Source organism: Salmo salar, chromosome ssa16, assembly GCF_905237065.1.
Source record: "Salmo salar chromosome ssa16, Ssal_v3.1, whole genome shotgun sequence".
In the NCBI taxonomy this organism is placed as follows: domain Eukaryota; kingdom Metazoa; phylum Chordata; class Actinopteri; order Salmoniformes; family Salmonidae; genus Salmo; species Salmo salar.
In genome coordinates this window covers 76,302,642-76,327,411 of record NC_059457.1, presented here as the reverse complement: position 1 = coordinate 76,327,411, position 24,770 = coordinate 76,302,642, and the positions used below count along the sequence as shown (strand labels likewise).

Below are 24,770 nucleotides of genomic sequence, written 5' to 3'. Positions count from 1 at the left end.
ATGACTCTCTCTCCCTGTAGGAGATCAATGTAGTCTAACTTTAAGCGTCAGCTGTCAGAGCAGCTTACTGATCGCTGCAGCTGTACACAGCCCATCTGTAAATAGCCCATCCATCAAACTACCTACCTCATCCCCTTATTTGTTTTTGTTTTTCTGCTCAGTTGCACACCAGTATTTCTACTTGTACATCCTCATCTGCACATATCACTCGTGTAAATTGCTAAATTGTAATTACTTCGCCACTATTGGCCTATTTATTGCCTTACCTCCTTACTTCATTTGCACACACTGTATACAGATTTTTCTATTGTGTTATTGACTGTACGATTGTTTATCCCATGTGTAACTCGGTGTTGTTTTTGTCGCACTGCTTTGCTTTATCTTGGCCAGGTCGCAGTTGTAAATGAGAACTTGTTCTCAACTGGCCTACCTAGTGAAATAAAAAAATAAAGTCTAGTCAGATCCAGTGTTGCAGGACTCTTATTTATCACCCTATACCCCTGGTGATTGTCGACTGATCAAAGCTGGACAGTTCCTTCCTGGTTTAATGGAGTAGGTCAACACAGAGAGGAGGAGATGGAGAGGGGGAGAGAGAGGCAGCTGTTTCCCGGTGGGGGTGCTAGGGAGATGAGAGCTCTTTGTCTTATCTCACCACGGTACCGATGTCCCACTGATATGGCTCTCCCCGTGTCTGTTAACCAGACGGTAAAACACTTTGAGACGTGCCATAAGGCCCCCGGTTAGATCAATACAATACAATACAAGCCAAACTATTTAGATGCAAGTATATGATTATAATCTGTACAGGGGGGGTGTTTTAAACATTTATCCAAATGCATATTTTCTGTGTGTTGTATTTGTTCTCTCTGCCAGAAGACAGTGTGACCCCTCTGACAGTGCTGGCCACCCGGGAAACCCTGTACCTGCTCAACGAAGACCACCAATGGAGCAAGAGCTTGCCCCACCCGTCAGCCAATGAGAATGGGGAACCCTGCAGTGGGCATGTCACTGTTCAGGAGACCCAGCCAATCAGCTGTGTCAGCTCTGTCCATCTATGTACGTCTGACCCGTGCAGAATGGACATCAAGCTTTACGATGAGGTGAGACTGAGGGAGGAAAGAGGCATGTGATTGGTCTTAGATTAGGAAGGGCTTCTTCCAAGTTCTCAGGGGTAAGCTGGATAAGCTAAATGCTATCATGAGCAAAGCTGGGCACACGCTTGTATATTTATTAGACATTTTTCAGGATGAAATCTCTTGAGATGCACCATCTTGTTTTCAAGAGTGTCCAGATGAAAACGACTAACAAACGAACAATACTTAGTAAGAAGAAGAATGTGGCTACTACTGTCTAACAACAATGAAATCTAATTTTATTTGTCACTTGCGCCAAATCCAACCGTGAAATGCTTACTTACAAGCCCTTAACCAACAAGGCAGTTATAAGAAAAATAAGAGTTAAGAAAATATTTACTAAATAAACTAAAGTTAAAAAAAAATTAAAAAAAAATGTGTAACACAATAAAATAACAATAACATGGCTATATACAGGGGGTTTCGGTACTGTGTCAATATGCGGGGGTACAGGTTAGTCCAGGTAATTGAGGTCATATGTACAGTACCAGTCAAAAGTTTGAACACACCTACTCATTCAAGGGTTTCTTTATTTTTACAATTTTCTACATTGTATTTCAAAACTATGAAATAACACATATGGAATCATGTAGTGACCAAAAAAAGTGTTAAACAAATCAAAATATATTTGAGATTCTTCAAAGTAGCTAGTGATGGAGATCTGCCTTGATGAAAGCTTTGCACACTCTTGGCATTCTCTCAACCAGCTTCACCTGGAATGCTTTTCCAACAGTCTTGAATGAGTTCCCACATATGCTGAGCACTTGTTGGCTGCTTTTCCTTCGCTCTGCGGTCCAACTCATCCACACCATCTCAATTGGGTTGTTGGGTGATTGTGGAGGCCAGGTCATCTGATGCAGATCTCCATCACTCTCCTTCTTGGTCAAATAGCCCTTACACAGCCTGGAGGTGTGTTGGGTCATTGTCCTGTTGAAAAACAAATGATAGTCCCACTAAACTCAAACCAGATGAGATGGCGTATCGCTGTGCTAGCCATGCTGGTTAAATGTGCCTTGAATTCTAAAATCACCAACAGTATCACCTGCAAAGCACCATCACACCACCACCTCCATGCTTCACGGTGGGAACCACACATGCCGAGATCATCCGTTCACCTACTCTGCGTCTCACAAAGACACGGCGGTTGGAACCAAAAATCTTAAATTTGGGCTCATCAGACCGAAGGAAAGATTTCCACCGGTCTAATGTCCATTGCTCGTGTTTCTTATTATTGGTGTCCTTTAGTAGTGGTTTGTTTGTAGCGAATCGACCATGAAGGCCTGATTCACGCAAAGGGTGGCTACTTTAACTTTTCTAGGGTAGGGGGCAGGATTTTGACGTCCGGATGAAAGGCGTGCCCAAATTAAACTGCCTGCTACTCAGGCTCAGAAGGTAGGATATGCATATTATTAGTAGATTTGGACAGAAAACACTCTGAAGTTTCTAAAACTGTTTGAATGAAGTCTGTGAGTATAACAGAACTCATATGGCAGGCAAAAACCTGAGAAAAATCCAACCAGGAAGTGGGAAATCTGAGGGTTGTAGTTCTTTCAAGTGATTGCCTATTGCCTTCACAGTGACTTAGGGTTCATTTTGCACTTCCTAAGGCTCACACTAGATGTCAACAGTCTTTAGAATGTTGTTTCATGCTTCTACTGTGAATATTGAGCGAACGAGAGGGCCTGGAGTCAGATGAGTGAGGAAATGACATGAGCTCAGAGGTTCGCGCTCACATGAGTGTGAGCTGTGTTCCTTTTCTTTTCTGAAGACATTGGAATTGTCCAGTTGGAATATTACTGAAGATTTATGTTAAAAACATCCTAAAGATTGATGCTATACATCGTTTGACATTTCTATGAATGTAATATAACTTTTTTAGACTTTTCGTCGTGATATTTCTGTGCGCTTCCTGCATTTGGAGTAGTGGACTGAATGCGCGAACAAAAAGGAGGTATTTGGACATAAATTATGGACTTTATCGAACAAAACAAACATTTATTGTGGACCTGGGATTCCTGGGAGTGCATTCTGATGAAGATCATCAAAGGTAAGTGAATATTTATAATATTATTACTGAGTTTTATTGACTCCACAAAATGGCGGGTTTGGTTTCGTGTCTGAACGCTGTACTCAGATTATTGCAAAGTGTGCTTTCGCTGTAAAGTTTTTTTGAAATCTGACACAGCGGTTGCATTAAGGAGAGGTGTATCTATAATTCTTTGAATAACAGTTTTAATATTTTATCAACGTTTATGATGAGTATTTTGGGAGGCAAAACATTTCTGAACATTATACACGCCAATGTAAAATGGGGTTTTTGGATATAAATATGAACTTTATCGAGCAGAACATACATGTATTGTGTAACATGAAGTCCTATGAGTGCCATCTGATGAAGATCATCAAAGGTTAGTGATTCATTTTAGCTGTATTTCTGGTTTTTGTGATGCCTCTCCTTGCTTGGAAAATGGCTGTGTGGTTTTTCTTGTCAAGGTGATGTCCTAACATAATCTACTGCTATGCTTTTGCCGTAAAGCCTTTTTGAAATCGGACAATGTGGTTGGATTAACGAGAATCTTATCTTTTAAAATGGCATATAATAGTTGTATGTTTGAGAAATTTGAATTCTGAGATTTTTTTATATTTTTATTTATTTGGCGCCCTGCTATTTCACTAGCTGTTGAATAGTGTGTCCCGCAGGTGGGACGGTCACGTCCCACATACCCAAGAGAGGTTAAAGAAACTCAAATGTAAAATATATTTAGATTTGTTTAACACTTTTTTTTTGGTTACTACATGATTCCATATGTGTAATTTCATAGTTTTGAGTCTTCACTATTATTCTACAATGTAGAAAATAGTAAAAATAAAGAAAAACCCTTGAATGAGTAGGTGCTTTCGACCGGTAGTGTACATATTTACAAATGTCGTCCCATGGTGATGTTTCTATTAGTTAAAAAACAGTTTGATCTTAACATTTGAAAAAGGGCTTTCTTAAATTCAATGTGTGATTTTAATGTCCTGATTTCTATAGGTAAAAGATTTGTCAATTGGGTGTTCCTTTTAATAAATATACACAACACGACAAAACATGTTTTAAGTTGATCCATTTAAAAAAAGAAATTGGTTCCAATGCAGTTGTCTTCTGTTTGGGAGTGACGGTCCATTTAGTGATTCAGACATTGTGCAATGATGTCTTATGGCATACAAGAATGAATCTGCAAAGATTATGGCATCGAATTCTCAAAGTAAGGTCTCTGTTGTGATTTGAAAGATGTCACTATAGTCTAGGATAGGAAGCAGCAGATAGAAATACCATAGTAAACTAATGGATACAGTAGAAAAACTCTGTATTGTTACCCAGGCTTATAGTTAGTTGTTTTTCTAATATAATCTATATGCTGTCCAAAAGATCATTCAGAATCTATCCTCAAACAATCAACACTTTCAAGCATTGTTCCATCACTTCCAAAATGTTTGAAATTGCCAGCAACTCATTCTTTGCCGTGTACCAAACCACATGATATAGGTGTGTGTATACGTATACATGTTTCAAGCAGACCATCATAGTCCCTGTGCCCAAGGAAGCGAAGGTAACCTGCCTAAATGATTACCGCCCCGTGGCACTCACGTCGGTAGCCATGAAGTGCTTTGAAAGGCTGGTCATGGCTCACATCAACAGCATCCTCCCGGACACCCTAGACCCACTCCAATTCGCATACCACCCAAACAGATCCACAGATGACGCAATCTCAATCGCACTCCACACTTCCCTTTCTCACCTGGACAAAAGGCTCACCTGGACAAAAGGAACACCTATGTGAGTGCTGTTCGTTGACTACAGCTCAGCGTTCAACACCATAGTGCCCATGAAGCTCATTACTAAGCTAAGGACTCTGGGACTAAACACCTCCCTCTGCAACTGGATCCTGGACTTCCTGACAGGCTGCCCCCAGGTGGTAAGAGTAGGAAAACAGCACGTCAGCCACGCTGATCCTTAACACTGGGGCCCCTCAGGGGTGTGTACTTACTCCCCTCCTGTATTCCCTGTTCACCCACGACTGCGTGGCCAAACACGACTCCAACACCATCATTATGTTTGCTGACGACACAACAGTGCTAGGCCTGATCACCGACAATGATGAGACGGCCTATAGGGAGGAGGTCAGAGAACTGGCAGTGTGGTGCCAGGACAACAACCTCTCTCTCAATGTGAGCAAGACAAAGGAGCTGATTGTGGACTACAGGAAAAGGCGGGCCGAACAGGCCTCCATCAACATCGACGGGGCTGTAGTGGAGTGGGTCGAGAGTTTCAAGTTCCTTGGTGTCCACATCACCAATTAACTATCATGGTCCAAACATACCAAGACAGTCTTGAGGAGGGCACGACACAACCTTTTTCCCCTCAGGAGACTGAAAAGATTTGGCATGGGTCCCTAGATCCTCAAAAGGTTCTACAGCTGCACCATTGAGAGCATCCTGACTGGTTGCATCACCGCCTGGTATGGCAACTGCTCGGCATCTGACCGTAAGGTGCTACGGAGGGTAGTGCGAACAGCCCAGAACATCACTGGGGCCAAGCTTCCTGCCATCCAGGACATATATAATAGGCGGTGTCAGAGGAAAGCCCAGAAAATTGTCAGACTCCAGTCACATTTACATTTTTAGTCATTTAGCAGACGCTCTTATCCAGAGCGACTTACAGTAGTGAATGCATACATTTCATACAATTTCATACATTTCATACATTTTTTTCCTGTGCTGGCCCCCCGTGGGAATCGAACCCACAACCCTGGCATTGCAAACACCATGCTCTACCAACTGAGCTACAGTCACCCAAGTTATAGACTGTTTTCTCTGCTACCGCACGGCAAGCGGTACCGGAGCGCCAAGTCTTGGACCAAAAGGCTCCTCAACAGCTTCTACCCCCAAGCCATTAGACTGCTGAACAATTCATAAAAATCGCCACCGGACAATTTACATTTACCCCCCCTTGTACACTGCCGCTACTCGCTGTTTGTTTGTTACCTATGCATAGTCACTTCGCCCCCACCTACATGTACAGATTACCTCAACTAGCCTGTACCCCTGCACACTGACTCGGTACCGGTGCCCCCTGTATATAGCCTCGTTATTCTTATTGTGTTACTTTTTATTATTCCTTTTTATTTTAGTCTACTTGGTAAATATTTTCTTCTTCTTGAACTGCACTGTTGGTTAAGAGCTTGTAAGTAAGCATTTCACGGTAAAGTCTACACTTTGTACCGTGTATTTGGCACATGTGGCAAATAAAGTTTGATTTGAGCATATGAGTGTCTGTATGTGTTTCCTGTGCAGATAGTGAAGGAGGAGAAGACGTGGTCGTTGCACTCTGACAGTGCAGAGCTGATGCAGGGCCTGCTGGTCTGGGTCAGAACACAATGGGAGAACATGTTCGGAGTCAAACTTGCCATCACCAACCTCACCCTACCAGCCTGAGGGAAAACACCCACCCTTCCAACTCTGTGTGTGTGCGTGCGCATGCTTGAGTGTGGGTCTGTCTGTCTTCACTGTCAGACTTGTCCCTCAGTAGGACAGTATGTTTACCTGGTTTAAGCTAACTATGATTTCCTCATGTTTGGTCACTTTTACAAAGCACTGATCTGTTAACGCCTCATCTGAATCCCGTCCATTTTCTAACCCTGCCAGTATAGCCAGCCAGGGAGAGTGCCTTGTGGTGTTGCCAGTCCTGCTACGTTCTAATGCACCTTGAATATGTGAAAGGGGTGAGGGGGAATCATGTGTTTCAGGGGGTGAGGACAGGATAAGGAGGGAGAAAGGGGTAAGCAAAAATGTGAGTTGGGGGTAATTTTGTGTGTGTGTGTTATCAAGGAAGTTAGTCCATTCCTCTGAAGCTCATTGGACTGTGACTTCATCAGAAGTCCCGGGACTGCAGCAGTGAGTTGTGACATCACACGCTCGGCACAAGGCTCTCTAGCCGTCCCGTGAGGCTCCGCTCCAGACACCTCTGACGTGACACCTCTTAGTTCTTTTCTTTTTAATCAGGGACTTTTGATGTCTCTATGCACTGTGATTATGTAAAGGAAAAGGACAACCCAAGTGAAGAGTTGCAGCCAAGGCAATGAACCGGGACAGTATCTGTGTTCTGTATTCTTGAGAAAAGTTCAGAATACGCATGATAGGGAATGTGAAATGGAAGGGTTCTGACTGACCTGTTTTAAAGTGGGAGATGTTAGTTGGTTTGTGGCTGTCTGTTAAAATGTATAGTCTTATGCTAATACCTCTCTAGTGCAGTTTAACTATATTGCGAATGTCAAGTGAATACTATTTTTGATGTAGACAAATGAAAAGATGTGTAGAAGTGGACAACAAACAGATGTGTGTAACTTCATTTATTTACCGTCAGCAAATCAATGATAAAAAACTATAGCTTTTTATACTTTAAATAAAAATGCATAGCTGTGGTACAATACATCCTCTTATGACACTGTATTTCCACATGTTTGTCCAACTCTTTCATTTTCACAGTGAGAAAGTTCCAATAGCTACTTTTCCCTCTGTAATCATGTAGTTCCAGAGGGGTTTTTCATTGTTCTCACACAGTCAGCCCAACGTCAACCACAACCGCAGCAATGCACCCCTCCCCATCGTCACGCTAATCCTCCAGTCATCCACGTGGCCACACTACTACCAATAATCATCACTTTCTGCCCCATCAGACACCCTTGTGGTTTTTCAATGGAACATTTGACAATTCCTAAGATTTTGTGTAATACGAGAACATTTTCACACCAAGTGCCATTTTTCATAGGAGGAATACAAATTCTGAAAAGTTACACGAAGCTTTGAAATAGATTCATGTGTACTATAGGCTTAACCATCACACTGATAGTCTGTCTATCCATTCCTGTCATATCAGGGCTCACAAGAAAGGAAGGAAGGAAGGAAAGAAGGAAGCACTTTAAAACCCTCTAGATGTTAAATTATTTCCTTTCAGGGAGAGATTGATCAGGACCAAATCTCCAAAGAGAAAGCAGCACAACGGCTAGGAAAAACTCCCTAGAAGGCAGCAACCTAGGAAGAAACCTGGAGAGGAACCATGCTCAAAGGGGACGGCAGTTCTCTTCTGGCTGGGCCGAGTGGAGAGTTAAGAGTAATATGTGGCCATTCATTCCAGAAATTCAAATGTTCATAGATCACCAGCAGGGTCATATAATAACAATGGTGGCTATAGAGAGGGCAACAGTTCAACAACTCGAGAGTCAATGTCAGTTGGCTTTTCATGACCAGGTGTTCTGAGATGAGAGAGTGGCCGGTGAATCAGGTCAGGGGTCAACAGCAACCGTCAGAACCGCAGCACAAACTGGATCAGTACAACCAGGTGGACGGGACAGGAACAGCCAGGAGTCATCAGGCCAGGTAGTCCTGAGGCATGGTCCTAGGTCTCAGGTCCTACGGGAGGGGAGAGATAGAGGGGAATTAGAGAATGGAATGCTACCAGACACATGGAAACAATACTATGAGCCTGTCCTCCTATAGCTCCTCCCACCAGCCTCCTCTGATAGAGAGAGCATGCCTAAGAACACACAGTACATCAGATAAGGCAACACAGACTGACGATAGTTCCCTGGCACATAGGCTATTGCAGCATAGATACTGGGGACTGAGACAGGGAGGGGGTCGCAAGACACTGTGGCCTCGTCCAATGTTACACCTGGGCGGGGCCAATCAGCCAGGATATAACCCCACCCACTTTGCCAAAGCACAGCCCCCACGCCCCTGTACACACCGATTCAACATTTTCAAGTAGTTCTTGTTGGCTCAGTTGGTAGAGCATGGTGCTTGCAACACCAGGGTTGTGTGTTCTATTCCCATGGGGGACCAGTATGAAAACGGATGCACTTGGTACTATAAGTCAGTCTGGACAAGAGTGTCTGCTAAATGACTAAAATGTGAAATAAACATCTGTGATGCACATAACTCTACTAATCAACCCACCACATGGCTAAAGAGAAACTTTTATTTGATGTCCTACTTCCCACCCAGTGGTTCCAAATGGTAGGGAACACAGTAAAACATCAGGGTGATCTACCTGGCAGGCACATACGTCAAAATGTTAAGGCTTCATTTGCACGGATCAACAGTTGCCCAAAGGAGACACTAATTCAACTGACTGCCTAAAAGACCCAGAGGTGACAGACTGACATTCACGTGGAGATGAAGATATGGGGACATTTTCTCTGCTTGTGTGAGAAGGATTGGAATAGTAGTGTTAGATATCACAACATGCACACTTCCTGCAACATTCTTGGTGACCTCGACACTGCTCTGGCAATGCTACTCAAGCGTTGCTCACCCCTAGGAGAAGACAGCAGTGTCCCAGTCCTGCTGTCACTGCCATGCAGGGAGGGGGCTTTCTCCTGTTTGTTTTTCCAGAGTTAAGACCAACAGTTCCTTATTGAGCACTGTGAATGACACCAGAGAGAGTCAACATACCACCTGTAAGTAGTAAATACACCCCCCCCCCCCCCCCCCCCCATGAAAAAATATTGCAGTTAGAGTGCAATATAACTGCAGTATGCTGCAAATACTGCATTCAAAATAAGTTTTTTTTACTGCAGTAATTTTGCAGTAGAACTGCAGTTCAACTGCAGAACACTGCGATTATTCTGCAATTACTGTGTCTAAAATACCACAGTCGACTAGTTTCAAAACTGCAATCATTTTTTTGGAAGGGCTTTGTTGATGGCAACAAAGTGAAGATGGGATGGGACTCTGTTCAGGAAACGTGTTAAAGACCCACTGGGCAAAAACTGGTTGTATCAACATTGTTTCCACCTACCAAAAAATGTATCTAAGTGAAAACCGATTGGATTTGCAAAAAGAAATCAGCGTAAGGGAATTTCGTCCTAACTTATAACTTAAATCCAATAGCATGGTGACATGCTTTGTTGATTTCATGTGGAATTCATATTAGTTGACAACTCAACCAAATGTAAATCAAAACTAGACGTTGAAATGATGTCTTTAACCAGTGTCCTTAAGAAAAAAGAATGCAGTCAGAATGCAGTTTAACTGCAGTACAATGCAGTATAACTGCAGTTAAAGTGCAGTCTAACTGCAGTATGCTGCAAATACTGCGTCCAAAATATCACTGTTTTTTTTACTACAGTAATTTTGCAGTGCAACTGCAGTTACAGTGCAGTATAACTGCAGTTATTCTGCAATTACTCTATCCAAAATACTTCAGTCGACTGCAGTTACTGCACTTTTACTGCAGTTTCAAAACTGCAATATTTTCTTGTAAAGGTGGGGAGGGTGTTTTAAAGAGATTCAGTAGGAGTGGATTATGCTTTTGATTATCACACCTATGGCATAATATACCAGCGGTAGTAAACCACATTTGCGGACCTGTTTTGTCTTGCATGACGCCCACATGTTTGACGTAGGTACTCTGTATTGTTCCAATAAACTCTAGCACCACTTACCCTATTAAATCTGTCTCCTGTTATTTCAAACAATGTTTTTGTTTGGCAAATAAGCCTGTGATAGATGAGTTCTGGGTTTGTGGACGTTACAGTGGGACCGGTCTATTACCATACCATATATGGCAAACATCGGATGTTGGCACCACTGTGCAAGCTGTTATGTGTGAATTTAAAGGTTTTAACAGTGGAGGAATGTGTACACACAGCCCATTTTAATTGTGAGAGCATGTGCGCTGAGACCAGCCAAAATACCAAGCTTGAGTTCAGGCAACAGGTGCTTCAACTCAAGATTGGTATTTTCTATTCTACTTTAATCAAACTCACTTGGAAGGTAAGCTTTTGGGTTTAAGATGCTGTAGACGTTGAATCACTGGCATCTTGCTATGTATGATACACAATACACAATCTTATCAATCAGGGGAGGACGGCTCATAATAATGTCTGGAACGGAAATGGAATAGCATCAAACACATGGAAACCATGTGTTTAACGTATTTGATGCCATTCCACTGACTCCGCTCCAGACATTACCATGAGCCCGTCCACCCCAATGAAGGTGCCACCAACCTCCTGTGCTATCAATAAGGATATTAATTAATCTGAGAATAGCAATGAAATGATACAAAAAGGTGTGAAAACTTAATTACAGTAAACAGCTAACAGTATCTAGTCAGCTAGTATATCTCAAGTTTCAGATAAGGGCCTCCTAAACGGGGCAGGCTTACGTGGAGGTATGGTAGGAGGAGAAAAAGGATTTCGGGACTCTTCTTTTGTCCTGCATGAATGTGTTTGGGGCCCCGACATGGATGCAGGGGTCACATGGTACCACAAAGCGCCGAATGGGTTAAAAAAGAGGGGGTTGTAGTTTATGAAAGAGCCGCGGAGGAGAAAGAACAGTTGTTGATCATTTGGAGAGGCTACGAGGGGAATTAAGGCTGAAAACAAGAAGGACAGTTTTGAGCCTTAAAGGTGAGTTTTTGCGAGGAGACCCATAATCCTTTGAGACGTTTTTACCAGGTTCACAAACGCTCAATGTAACTTTACTCGCAGTTTAATTTACTAGTGTCAATGTATTCCTGCCACAAGTTGTTGCCTATCAATCCTTGCTCAAAATGTAACGATACTTTTTTTTGTCCCCTAAATTACCATCGTTGTGTGCGCGCATTCCGCAAAGCTACAATCGTGTGAGTTTTAGCTTTTCTTGGGCAATTTGACTCAAGGCGCTTAGGTTTGCTACTTTTGTATTCATTTAATCTAAATTCGGAATTTACAATTAAATGGTTGTTCGGAATCAAGTTATTTTCTAATCTTATTTGCTGAGTGTATCAACAACTGTTACGGGCCAATGTTTATGATGGATTTTTCCATCACATCATTTAATTTTTTTTAACCAAACTCCTTCCAGCCATGATGTCAAACTTTGTTTAGGCCTTCATTATCTTGATCATCTTAGTCTTAAAATCAGCTTTTTTTTTGTATCAATCAAGATATCAACCCCTCGTTAAGCATTTCATTTTAACACGCGTGTAGCCAATTAAGTCGCTAATGAAACACTTGATGGTGAGTTAACAAGCCTAATCTACATTCTCCGGCTCATTGGCCTTCTACACAGGTCATTTCAAGTCACCGTTCTATGAGTGACACAGTGAAGTTCAATGACTGGCGTTTGTAGGTTTATTGGTTGCCATGTGTGACCGACAGCATGCAGTCAGTGGTTTCATGCATGTGCCCTCGGCCTACACCATGTGCCATCTCTGTTTTTGGTTAGAGGCCAAGGAATGTTAGCACGATGTACCTTGACCGGATACCTTCACTACCAGGCCTTCTGCACTGCTCAACTCCCATCCCCCCCGTCTTTACTTCACTGACTTGTAATTAAATTCCTTTGCTGGCTCAGTAGCCTAGGATGAGTTTTGGTCCAGATGAGAATGAACTACTCTGTCTTGGTCAGTTGTTGATTTGTGAAGAGTGTTCGTTTAATAGGCTTATTTGCCCTCACTCTCTCAACTGTTTTTGTGTGTTAACCTTTCAAATATGACCCACATGTTAGCCTATCAGCTGGCCATCTTTACTGGTCCATTTAGTCTAGGGTTCTCCTGCTGTTTGGGTTTACTTTAAATGCCAGGCCGAGGTTGTCACTGATAGGTGATTTGATTATCTGGCACGGGTTGCCTCGCTGGAAGAAGTTTGCATCGGGTGAAAAGTGATTATATTCGTTTTTGAACCGGTTGCCACTTGGGCGTGAGCCAGGTGACCAGCTCTGGCCACTGACGTTGTCTCAACAAAGGTGACTAGGTGACACATGGAGTAATGAGTAGGATTCTGTTTTCACATGCAGAAGTTATTGATTTTGATAAATGCTTTATCTGCCTCCCCAATAAACTACACTGAACAAAAATATAAACGCATGAAAAGTGTTGGTCCCATGTTTCATAAGATGCCAGAAATGTTCCATATGCACAAAAAGCTTATTTCTTTCAAATGTTACATCCATGTTGGTGAGCATTTCATCTTTGCCAAGATAATCCATCCACCTGACAGTTGTGGCATATCAAGAAGATGATTAAACGGCATGATCATTACGCTGGTGCACCTTGTGATGGGGGCAAAAGGCCACTAAAATGTGTAGTTTTGTCACAACGCAATGCCATAGATGTTTTGGGCGAGCGTGCAATTGGTATGCTGACTGCAGGAATGTCCTCCAGAGCTGTTGCCAGAGAATTGAATGTTAATTTATCTACCATAGGCCGCCTCTGTTTTCGAGAATTTGACAGTATGTCCAACCAGCTTCACAACCGCAGACCACGTGAATGGCGTCATGTTGGCGAGCGGTTTGCTGATGTCAACATTGTGAATAGAGTGCCCCATGGTGGGGTTATGGTTTGGGTGGGCATAAGCTACAGACATTGAACACCATTGCATTTTATTGATGGCAATTTTGAATGCAGAGATACCGTGACGAGGTCCTGAGGCCCATATGCATCTGTGACCAACAGATGCATATCTGTATTCCCAGTCATGTGAAATCCATAGATGAGGGCCTAATTTATTTCAATTGACCGGTTTCCTTATATGAACTGTAACTCTGTGAGATCTTTGAAATAGTTGCCTTTATATTTCTGTTCAGTGTAGTTAAAAAAAATACAAAAAAAATGTTTAACACTACCATTCAAAAGTTTGGGGTCACTTAGAAATGTCCTTGTTTTTAAAAGAAAAGCAAATGCTTTTGGTTCATTAAAATAACATCAAATTGATCAGAAATACAATGTAGGCATTGTTAATGTGGTAAATTACTATTGTAACTGGAAACGGCAGATTTAATGTAATATCTACATAGGCGTACAGAGGACCATTATCAGCAACCATCACTCCTGTGTTCCAATGGCACATTGTATTAGCTAATCCAAGTTTAGAATTTTAAAAGGATAATTGATCATTAGCAAACCCTTTTGCAATTATGTTAGCACACCTGAAAACTGTTCTTCTGATTTAAAGACGCTATAAAACTGGCCTTAGACTAGTTGAGTATCTGGAGCAGCAGCATTTGTGGTTTCGATTACAGGCTCAAAATGGCCAGAAACAAAGAACTTTCTTCTGAAACTCATCAGTCTATTCTTGTTCTGAGAAATGAAGGCTATTCCATGCGAGAAATTGCCAAGATACTGAAGATCTCGTACAACTCTGTGTACTACTTCTTCACAGAACAGTGCAAACTGGCTCTAACCAGAATAGAGGGAGTGGGAGGCCCCGGTGCACAACTGAGCAAAAGGACAAGTACATTAGTGTCTAGTTAGAGAAACAGACGCCTCACAAGTCCTCAACTGGCAGCTTCATTAAATACTACCTGCAAAACATCAGTCTCAATGTCAACAGTGAAGAGGTGACTCCACGATGCTGGCCTTCTAGGTTTCTTTGGCCTTTTTTATATTCTCTCCTATGTGTTGGCGGAACTTAACTGGACACATGGCTTTTGCTGGCATGAGCAGTGTAGCATGCCTGTTAGGTGTAGGCTAGGCCTAAATTGATCAAAGCTGAAATGGTACGCACTGGGAAGGTGGTACCCACTGCTTTTCAAAGCCAGAAGGAAATTCATAAGAAAGCTGGCTGACCCATTTTCTTGCACAATGCTTAGGCTGCTGGGACGGTGTTTTTTGTTTTGAAGAGCGGGTTGATTACATGGACCATTATGGAACATTGGATGTTCTACTGAGACATTTTAGACAATGGCTAGATCATACCTGTCATCTTCAATGGCCGTTGTGTTCTCAAAGTACACTATGAAATGGAGACGAGGATCCAATATCAGATCACTGAGATTTTCACTGAACATATTCATAGTGTCTCAGAGTAGGAGTGCTAATCTAGGTTCAGTTTAGCCTTGTTAAATATACGGGGTCCATTGAATATCTACTAACAGGAGATCACTTGCACCCGTGTGTTTTAAAACAAACTTGCTTGCAACCAAAAACCCAGAAGAATAAACCAGCCGATCACTTGATCTCATGTTACCGTGTCAAGAGTCTGATGCCAGACAGCTGTCTACGTTCTCTACTTCTGCCCCAATGATCGAAAATATTTATTGTAAGAATATAGGATTATATTTCCTACAAAACATTTAATCTTTAATGTTATAATTAGAATATTATTAAAAGTTACTTGAAACTACAATTACATTTAGGTACATTTTAGATGGAACAGTTCAGAGTTATTTCTCCAAGAAATTACCATACTGTATTAAGACAAGTTGTTACTTTTTCCATTTCATGTGATCATTAAGAACAAAAACATTGTCCAGTGAAAATGTGTAGGGTTAATTGCCACAGATTTGCCACGGTAAACTAAGAAAGACATTGATTCAGTTGTACGGAGTGATTGTCAAATAGGACTGGTTAAATCTGCTTACTGCACCCATTCTGGAAAAGAGTGCACCTTTTTTTCAAAGATCAAGTTGAGAGGACCTGGCAATGCCATGGATGGCAGATTGGCGAGGTATGCCCTCAGGTACTGGCGCTAGATCAGGACTTTGTCGTGTCACCTCAACCACATGTATTCTGGGATATTTGAATCCAGAGATGACTAGTGTGGGAAAGAAGGGCTAGTTATTGTTTCTTGGAACAACTAGAAAGTCAGCAAGGTAAATGGAGGTGATTGATGAAGATGAGTAATGATGACTGTTGATTTTAGATGAACACTCCTAGACAGGTTCAGCATGTCAAATACAGTGTGCGCTAAAAGTGTTGGGACAGTGGCACATTTTCTTGTTTTGCTGCTGTACTCCAGCACTGGATTGGAAATGATGGAATGGCTGTGATGTTAAAGTGCAGATATGATGTGCATTATATTTCTGTCCAACTTTCTCTCACTCATCATTATTCACGATTCATTCAGGATTTTCCGTAATCCTGGTAGCATCCACATTAAAGAAGCGCTTTAGAAATGTATCATATTAGTATTTATAAAAAGTGACTCAAATGGCACAATACCCTATTTACCATTCATTAATATTCGGCGCAAAATAATCTGAAACAAACAGCAAATGCATCCAACACATTTCTAGTCACAAGCTTGATGTAGTCATTGCGTGCTATGAATATAGGGCCAAATACTTAACTTTTTACTACTTTAATACACAAGTGCATTTGTCCTAATACTTTTGCTCCCCTTAAATGGGGTGGGGGGGGGTGCTGCGCTGCTATGTCCATAAAGTACAGTAATTTCTAAACGGTTCACCCAATAATACCCTTAAAGTAAAGCTGACATCTGCACTTTAACCTCAGTCATTGTATCATTTCATATCCAATGTGCTGGAGTGCAGATTCAAAGCAACAAAACAATCCACTATCCCGATACTTCTGGAGCTCACGATGTACACAGTATGCCATTACAATGTCTGTACACACTTTACTGGGGACAATGTATTTCCTTGCAGTAGCTTCTATCTTGACCTGCCTCCTCATCTATCATAATTCACTGTCCTGGTAAATACTGTGACTCTATGAGCTGACCCCTTCCAGTCCTTTGTCTTTCTATCCTGCTGTTGCTAAGCTTTCCCATCTGGTCTGCCTTGCTTCTCTGACCTGCACCAACCTCTCTCCCCAGTGTGAAGTCCCAGCTTGCTGTGACTTGCCGACCCCAGTCTTTAGAGGTGGTAGTGAGCAGGATGGGGTTTGGAATGACAGGTCGCTGTAAGAATGTAGGTGTGAACCACAATCCACTATGGTACCATGTGATACAGTATGGACCGACTTGTGTTAGGTCTTTTTCAACTGTTAAGAATCTATTTTTGTTGGGCCGGTCCACCAGACGGTATACATAGTTCACTAGCAGTTCAGTCTATAAAAATAGCTTTTTTTTTTTTTTTTTTTGTGGTTCCAAATTAACAACCTCCTTTTTACATCAGAGCAAAAAGCATATTATGAAACCAGAAACCACACTTGTTAAGTCCTTCACGGAAACCTATGGCCATAGATCTGAAGCCTGGGTGTGAGACATGGACCTTGCAACACGTTCATCTCGTGGTACTTCTACCACAGTACTCCCACTAAGTCATACCATTCCACCTGGCGCCTGCTCTTCTCGTTCCTATAATAATATTTAACCTGGGAGTGTGGGTGTCAACATCCAACCCTCCCTGTGCCCTCCTTATATGCACGTATGGCTCATCATTGATGAACCTTGTGGGTGGCCCCTGTTGAGCAAATCAAATATTGCTCAAGTGTTATTTTTCTGGAGAGTGAGGTTGGGGTCAAGGAGGCCATTTTTCATTCGTTCCTGTCAGAAAGGGAATTAAAATTCCTTTTCAGGAAGAAGAAGCCTAAGTCATACCTTTTCAGTTAATTGTTTTTTCAATTCGTAGTTCATGTTCAGGGGTCAATAAGAACTGGTTTTGCAGCATCTGATTTTAAAGTCGTATATGGATTGTTTGGTTTAGCTGAAGAACCAGGCTTAGTTGAATCGTGGTAAAGAATTTAACATGTCAAGTGGATTTCCAGCAGTATTACAGTAGTGACTTGTAAATAATTTGACTGGGTTGAAGTTTGGACCTCCCCTGTAGTTCACACAGTAACTAACAGATTAGAAACTTAATACTAAGTTATGATTTACTGTATTAGCACTTTGTAGTATGGCTGTCTTGGTTTTATATCTGTGCCTCTCCCAGGGTGACGCATCCACACGTGTATCGCATGGTGGCTTTCTGATCTACAGTCTGGTCTGTACAGGATATCTAGTGTGTAGATATCTCTGTACAGGAGGCAGCCAGTTCTCTCTGCTGACATCTCTTCACTTGAATGGCATGATTTGTTTTATCTTGATGTGGATGGTGTGTTGACTTGTGTGTTTTAAGAAGCTTACCCTTTTTGCTCCTAACACTCGTCCAACCCCACCACCATAACTGACATGATGATCAGGGTGTTCTTTCTCTCTTTGAAAATCTGGAGATGAGCCAGGAGCACCAGAAACGGCTTTTTCAGGTAAATGTCACACTGAAAATAACATCACCTCTCCCCCCCAGAGCTGAGAGGGGCCCCTGGCCAGGTGTCTGCTGAGGCCTCATCATGAGCTGGAGCTTCCTGACGCGTCTCCTGGATGAGATCTCCAACCACAGCACGTTCGTGGGGAAGATCTGGCTGACTGTGCTCATCATCTTCCGCATCGTGCTGACGGCCGTGGGGGGCGAGACCATCTACTACGATGAACAGGCTAAGTTCGTCTGCAACACGCTGCAGCCCGGGTGTGAGAACGTCTGCTACGACGCCTTCGCTCCGCTCTCACACGTCCGCTTCTGGATCTTCCAGGTGAGACTGAGTCAAGCAAGCATATGTAAATGCTTTCTCAAGTTAGGGTGAAGTAACTATAAGGTGTGTGTGTGTAGCCATAACAGATGGGATGTATAACCTTTTGACACAAATAAACCATTAACTGCTTATGTACTTGTAAGCGATCGCTCAGGGACTTTGAATTCCCTGTCTATCATCCACTCCCTACCATCCACTCCCTCCCTCTCTCTCTCCTCCAGGTCATCCTGATCACCACCCCTACCATCATGTACTTGGGCTTTGCCATGCACAAGATCGCCCGCATGGACGATGTTGAGTACCGGCCTCTTCATCGCGCCGGGAAGAAGAGCATGCCCATCGTGACCCGGGGGGCACAGCGGGACTACGAGGAGGCCGAGGACAACGGAGAGGAGGACCCCATGATCACTGAGGAGATCGAGAAGGACAAAGTGAAGGTGACAGAAGGTAGGGTGAGGGACAGCTTCTCCACACAAACTGACTCATTTCATACCTGCTTCACTCTTTTCATTCACGCTGGTTATAAAGTTGTCACCAGGGAAATGACTTTGTATTTTAAAGCTGTGTGGGGATCACACCTGTCCCTTTTCTTTGACTTGCCCTGTGGCATGCTGTCCGTGAGTTAATTTGTCTCATCTCCAGGCTCTGTGAAGAAGCACGACGGTCGGCGGCGGATCGCGCGTGACGGCCTGATGAAGGTGTACGTGTGGTCGCTGATCTCGCGCATCGCCTTCGAGGTGGCCTTCCTGTTAGGCCAGTATGTCCTCTATGGCTTCGAGGTGGCGCCCTCCTACGTGTGCACGCGCTCTCCCTGTCCGCACACGGTGGACTGCTTCGTCTCGCGGCCCACCGAAAAGACCATCTTCCTCCTGGTCATGTACGTGGTTTCTCTCCTCTGCACCACACTCACCCTCCTGGAGATTCTCCATCTCGGGGTCGGCGGGGTCCGCGACACCCTCCGCGGGCGCGCCAGACGCCACCCCAACCCATCTCTTCCCCCCGTGGCCCGGGGCTCCCTCTGCAGTTCCCGCCATGTACCCACGGCCCCGCCAGGGTACCACACGGTCCTGGGGAAGAAGGACCCGTCAGGCAAGCTGAAGGCAGAGTTCAGAGAGCCGTTGGCGGGGGACTATGGGAGGGAGAGCCTGGGGGACGAGGCGTCCAGCAGAGACCTGGAGAGGCTGAGAAAGCACCTGAAGATGGCCCAGCAGCACCTGGACCTGGCCTACCAGAACGAGGAGGGCCAGGGGTCCCCGTCACGGAGCAGCAGTCCCGAGAACAACACCACGGCTGCAGAGCAGAACAGACTCAACTTCGCGCAGGAGAAACAGGCAGCGGCCAGCGAGAAAGGTAAGGAGGTGAAATGGTGTGTGACTGCTGAAAGGGTCAAAACAATATAGCTTCATCAATCCTAGAAAAAGAGCGATTTGAAGAAGGCGCCATATGTATTTTTCAGACATTGTTTATTTGAACCTGTTCCAGATTCCTTAAGCCATTTTGAATGACTGCATTACTGTACAGAATGACATTAACCTATATAACCCCACAATACTGTTTGTTCCCATGAGGTAGTAGAGAACCTAGAGATCTCTCCATTTCCTGTCTAACATGTTGTTCCCTCAGGAGTACATGCCTGAATCCTGCTCAATGCCTGCTGGACTGCCTGCTTTCTCTTCCCGACTGGCCCTCCACGGATGGGGAAGCACATGGGGACACAGCCAGACAACTGAGAGACTGACGAGTGTGGTTGTGAGAGGGATGAAGTGCCTTGCAGTATTCAGGGCCAGGGACAACTTTAAATGTAAAGCTTCCCAAGCTTCCGTAAAGCTACAGTACAAATCTCCTTTTAGCGTCTGACTCATTCGACTTGAGAGCCTCCAAATACTTTGGTCTCAAGTTTCAGCTTGCCGAAACCCCACACCCTACCTTGGCAGTGCCTGTCGCTGAAGCACAGCCTTCTAGATGTAGTCGACACCCCGTTTTATTTTTGCCCAAAGGTGTTTCGGTTTGTCCGTTTTTGTTTTAATTTGTTTCGCAGTCATTCCGTTCCAAAGTGTTCTCCGGTCAGTTTCTGTATTCTGTCAGGTGAATCGGTCTCATCCAGTGTAAGCTTTCATTTAACCCCCCCTCTCCTCTCTATTGACAAAGTTTACTAGTCGGTCCAATTTTAAGAGCGAGGCTCAACAAAGTCTTAAAAGCATTTACTGCACATGTTGTTATGCCAGGGCTTGTTGTTGCTGGATACAGAGTGAACCGCAATGAACACTTGCCTGCGGGGGATGTCCTTTTGCACAGACATTAAGAGGATGGGCGTGCGTCCATGTATGTGTGTTGTATACAAGGTGCTGGGAGGTTTTCTAAAAGTGCAGTTCTTTAACGAAAGCTTTTAACTTAATCTTGGATGTTAACTGTACATCTTTTGTCAGAGGTTTAGTAATTAAAAGTGAATTGTTTTGACATTCCATGAGACTCCACTCATTGTTAAAGCCTTGTATATTAGTCATTCCAACAAATTGGCCAAATGTGATAAATACCTGGGAAATGCTTGAATCCTGTGATGACTATAAATGTTCTTCCATGCTGTTTAAACACTCCTGTAGTCCTCCTGTACCTGTCATTTTGCTCGTGTCCTTGTTTCCTTTTGTTCGCGCTAGTCTGAGTTGTTTTGTTTAAAAAAAAAAAACATTTTTTTATGTTCGTACTGGAATTCTAAGGAGGCAAATGCACCAACATTTGCTTATCTGTTGTCATAATGAAATGATTGAGTTGGAAACTGGAAACAATCGTGTCGTCGTGTGCTGTGTTCATTTCATTTTTCCTTTTTTTATTCGGTACAAAATTAACATTTCAATATTTTGAGTGTTTTTGTTACATTGTTCCAAGTTTTGTCGTTTTTGTAACTGATGAGTTTAGTTTCATATGAATAAATATATTTGAACAGAATGACTTTGCAATATCTTTGTTTGGAATGATTACTTCACTGTAGACCTCTGTACTTCACTTCTAAAATGCCTTAATCTGAGTCTGCATTGCCCTCTTGTGGCAAGAAGGAAGAACACACTACACACCCATTTCAGTTTCTTAAATTATTTTTATTAAAAATGCATCTTGTGTAGCTGTATCAATAACAAACTTTATTTTGCTCTATATTCTCGGTGCATGACAAATACAGGCCTTTCAGTTAGAGGTCTAGCCTAGGTGCTCTCCAAAGACAGTTGCCCTGGCTTAGATTACACCAGTATAACTATTAATCTTACTTGGAAGAACTGAGCCCATCTCAGAGGTTTTAGGCCTAGATACGGGTGCACTCCTCTGGTATGATGTTGGGCAGGGTCTTGTATTTAAAGGAGTACCCTCTGTCAGACGTAGTGGTGAACCGTAGTGACTTCATGGTCCCGGGGACCGGAGCACAGCACTGTTTTGATCCCCAGCATAGCAGTGGCGCGGTCCGAAGCCGAGCAGGTGCCATGACGACAGAAGTTGAGAACCTTTGGGTGAACGATCCAGTTGTCCCAGCCCAGCTCCTGGAACGAGATGTTGATCATCTCCCGCTGACAGTCGCTGTACTCTGGCTTCTGCTGCGATGGCCGCATCAGGTCGATGGCCGATGGAAACCAGGGAATGGTGGCAGCCAGCTCACCATGGGGAGCGATCTGGGCCGTGAGGTCGGGCGTGCAGGTGGAGGAATGGCGTCGTTGGCTTCGTTTGCGTGGCATTCGCAGGCGGGGCAGCGCACCTGGAGTCCGAAGGGACCTTGGGTCAGGGCGGTGAGGAGGTGGTGCTCGATGCGGTAGGTGGTCCAGCGGTCGTCTTGGCCGGAAACTCTGCCACCTGGAGGAGCTGCTGGTCTGAGATGAGGAAGAGGGGTGATGTTCCTGCTGGCCGCCTCGCCGGCGTAGAACCAGAAATGGGCTGAGGTGATGGCAGACTCCTGGTTGTAGTAGGTGTAGCAGGTGAAGTGGCTGGTGGCTCTCTCCTCTGATGGGGAGTCTGAGCTATCACAGGTAGAGTCTGGAAAAACAAGGCAGACAGTGGAAATAAGACCAGGTCAATGGATGGGGAAGCAAATAACCTACAGTTGTTGTCTGGAAAAACATCTGACAAACTTCACTTTTGGAGTGAACTAGTGAAGAGCGATTGACTAAAGAGAAGGGAAAAGGAACATGGCATCAGAGTGTGAGAAAGAGGGATATGGACTCACTCAACAGAGCTGGGGAAGAGGATGACTTGCTCATGGCTCTCCTGGTGATGCCTCCTGTGCCCAGGCTGCCCTCCCTACCCTGGTGGATCTCCGGTGACCACGCCCCGCATCTGTTCTCTCTCTCCCCCCGTCAGGGGCCTGTTGGCTGGGCAGCTCGTCCCCCTGGCAGGCCTGGGTCAGGGTCTGGGTCCACAGGAGTAGCAGGGCACAGGAGAGGACGCTAGAAGGACCACTCTGCATGTTTCAGATCTCTTCAGTCTATAGAGGGTTGTGAAGCATGTAGATCGAGGTGGAAAATTGCTTTGAGTTTGAGTAATCCAAGTAGGTCAAATATCCTTGTCTAATAATTGGTAAGATGACCAAATGGGTCAATTGATTGTGCCAGAACTTCCAGTAGATGAGGTGAAGTAGTGTAGATCCTTCTCTGTCCTGAGCCGGTGGGCAAGTGGTGTCAATGAAGTCCAGCATTATTTGGAGGTTCCATCTCTGCCAATGCAGAACACTGTGTCTCTCTTATCAATTGTTTTGTCATGGAATAATATTGCCTCCTACCCATGCCTATCTAGGCACTGGAGAAAAAGGGAGTGAGAGAGAGCCCTATGTTATTGTTATGCAGTCATAATCCATAGGAAAGACTTTAGAGTAGGACCTTGTCGGTGATTGGAAGTTACAATGTATTTGATCACAGTCTGCGTTTCACGGTAAGGGCCGCTTTGTTCTTGTACTGTACTAGATTTGGCTGTTTTGTGAAGTGGACTGTAGCAAAACTTTGAAACCATTTCTGAGGTATTTTTCCTTAGTGTTAAGGTTTTCTTTGATACACATAGTGTGTGTATTTAGTGTGGGAGGTGTGATGAGATTTCAGCAGCGGAGAAGTATTAGACAAAACACCGGGGCCAGATAAGACAAGGTTGAAAGAGGCGTCTGAAATGGAACGGTTTACAGGCTCTGTAAGTGCAAAAATGTGGTTGTCTCACCTAGCCATCTTAAGATGAATGCACTGTAAGTCACTCCTGATAGGAGCGTCTGCTGAATGACTCGAATATAAACAGATACTGGGGTCAGTTATTGAAAATGAACCACAGTTTGAACTAATGTGTTATAACTGTTTATATAAACTATTCATAAACTCTTTACAACCCCCTTAGAAGACACAAAGTGTTCCGAATAGATCACAACACTAATCACACGTGAAGTCACAGTGCTGCTGTAGTCATTTCATAAGGCTCATCTGTAGATGACACCTTGGTGTCAGTATGACTCCCTGATCAAATAAAGGTTCAATATTATTTCTTTTTCATCATAATGAACCCAACAGATGTGGATTTCCCTCATCACCTGCTTTCCCACCAAACAAATGTGTGTGTTAATGTGTCTTTGAAAATAATAACAATTAGGCTTTCTTTATCCAACTCCAGCCTTGGGGCTATGCCTGCATCTGTGCAATTACAGAATACAGTTTCATAGACAAGGTCAGATATTACAGCTTGTCTCAGTGGGGAATAAACATACCAGACCGAGTTACAATAACCTCGGAAGCACATAATCGTTCTCTTGCAAACACATCCTTTTCTCTATACGGAGAGAGTTAAGTTTAGCCCCAGGTCGTGCTGGCCAACTCCGAAAGTGATCCTGGCCAGGCAGACGGGCAGTCTTCTGCGTAACTCACCAACTCTCTGACAGATTATCTGCTCTCTCGTGTGACTAGAGTGGAGTCATGGAGCCACACATGTCTCTAGTCAGGCCTGGGGAACTAGTTCATAGACCGCAGTCAGGGTACATATCTTTACATATCTCATAGCTGCTGTACTTCCCATGCTGCTGTTCTTATCATCAACACTGACTGTCTTGTATTTTTGTCATATGATGCATTGAAATCCCAACATGACTCTCAAGAACATTTCAAGAGGACAAGTAATCTAGGATAGAAGGTAGGAAGTAACTTTTAGTTTGGAATCCACCTCATGTTTGGGGCGGCAGGTAGCCTAGTGGTTGAAGCGTTTTAACATGAATTTAACACATAAACGAAAGGTTGCTAGTTTGAATCCCCAATCTGATATGGTAAAAATCTGTTGTTCTGCCCCTGAACAAGGTAGTTAACCCATGTTCCTAGGCCGTCATTGTAAATAAGAATTTGTTCTTAACTGACTTG

At 43.6% G+C, this 24,770-nt stretch overlaps 2 protein-coding genes and 1 pseudogene across 4 annotated transcripts in view; 2 read left to right on the top strand and 1 right to left on the bottom strand.

Annotated features, from left to right (window-relative positions):
- The window catches only part of LOC106574604 (serine/threonine-protein kinase 11-interacting protein), a 48,297-nt gene extending 40,692 nt beyond the window's left edge, over positions 1–7,605 (top strand). For all 3 annotated transcript variants that reach the window (XM_045697867.1, XM_014150583.2, XM_014150584.2), the window contains exons 25-26: positions 874–1,100; positions 6,471–7,605. In XM_045697867.1, coding sequence (XP_045553823.1) covers positions 874–1,100; positions 6,471–6,611 — 368 coding nt within the window. In that variant the 3' untranslated portion in view covers positions 6,612–7,605. The remainder of the gene's footprint in view (positions 1–873; positions 1,101–6,470) is intronic.
- Positions 7,606–11,347: 3,742 nt separating this feature from the next.
- LOC106574696 (gap junction gamma-1 protein) lies at positions 11,348–21,360 on the top strand. Its single transcript, XM_014150709.2, has 5 exons — positions 11,348–11,590; positions 18,135–18,417; positions 18,639–18,864; positions 19,060–19,767; positions 20,041–21,360. The coding sequence occupies exons 2-5, from the start codon at positions 18,178–18,180 to the stop codon at positions 20,052–20,054; spliced, it is 1,188 nt and encodes a 395-aa protein (XP_014006184.2). The 5' UTR covers positions 11,348–11,590; positions 18,135–18,177; the 3' UTR covers positions 20,055–21,360.
- Positions 21,361–21,530: 170 nt separating this feature from the next.
- On the bottom strand, positions 21,531–23,173 carry LOC106574595 (inhibin alpha chain-like; annotated as a pseudogene).
- Between the last annotated feature and the right edge of the window lie 1,597 nt (positions 23,174–24,770).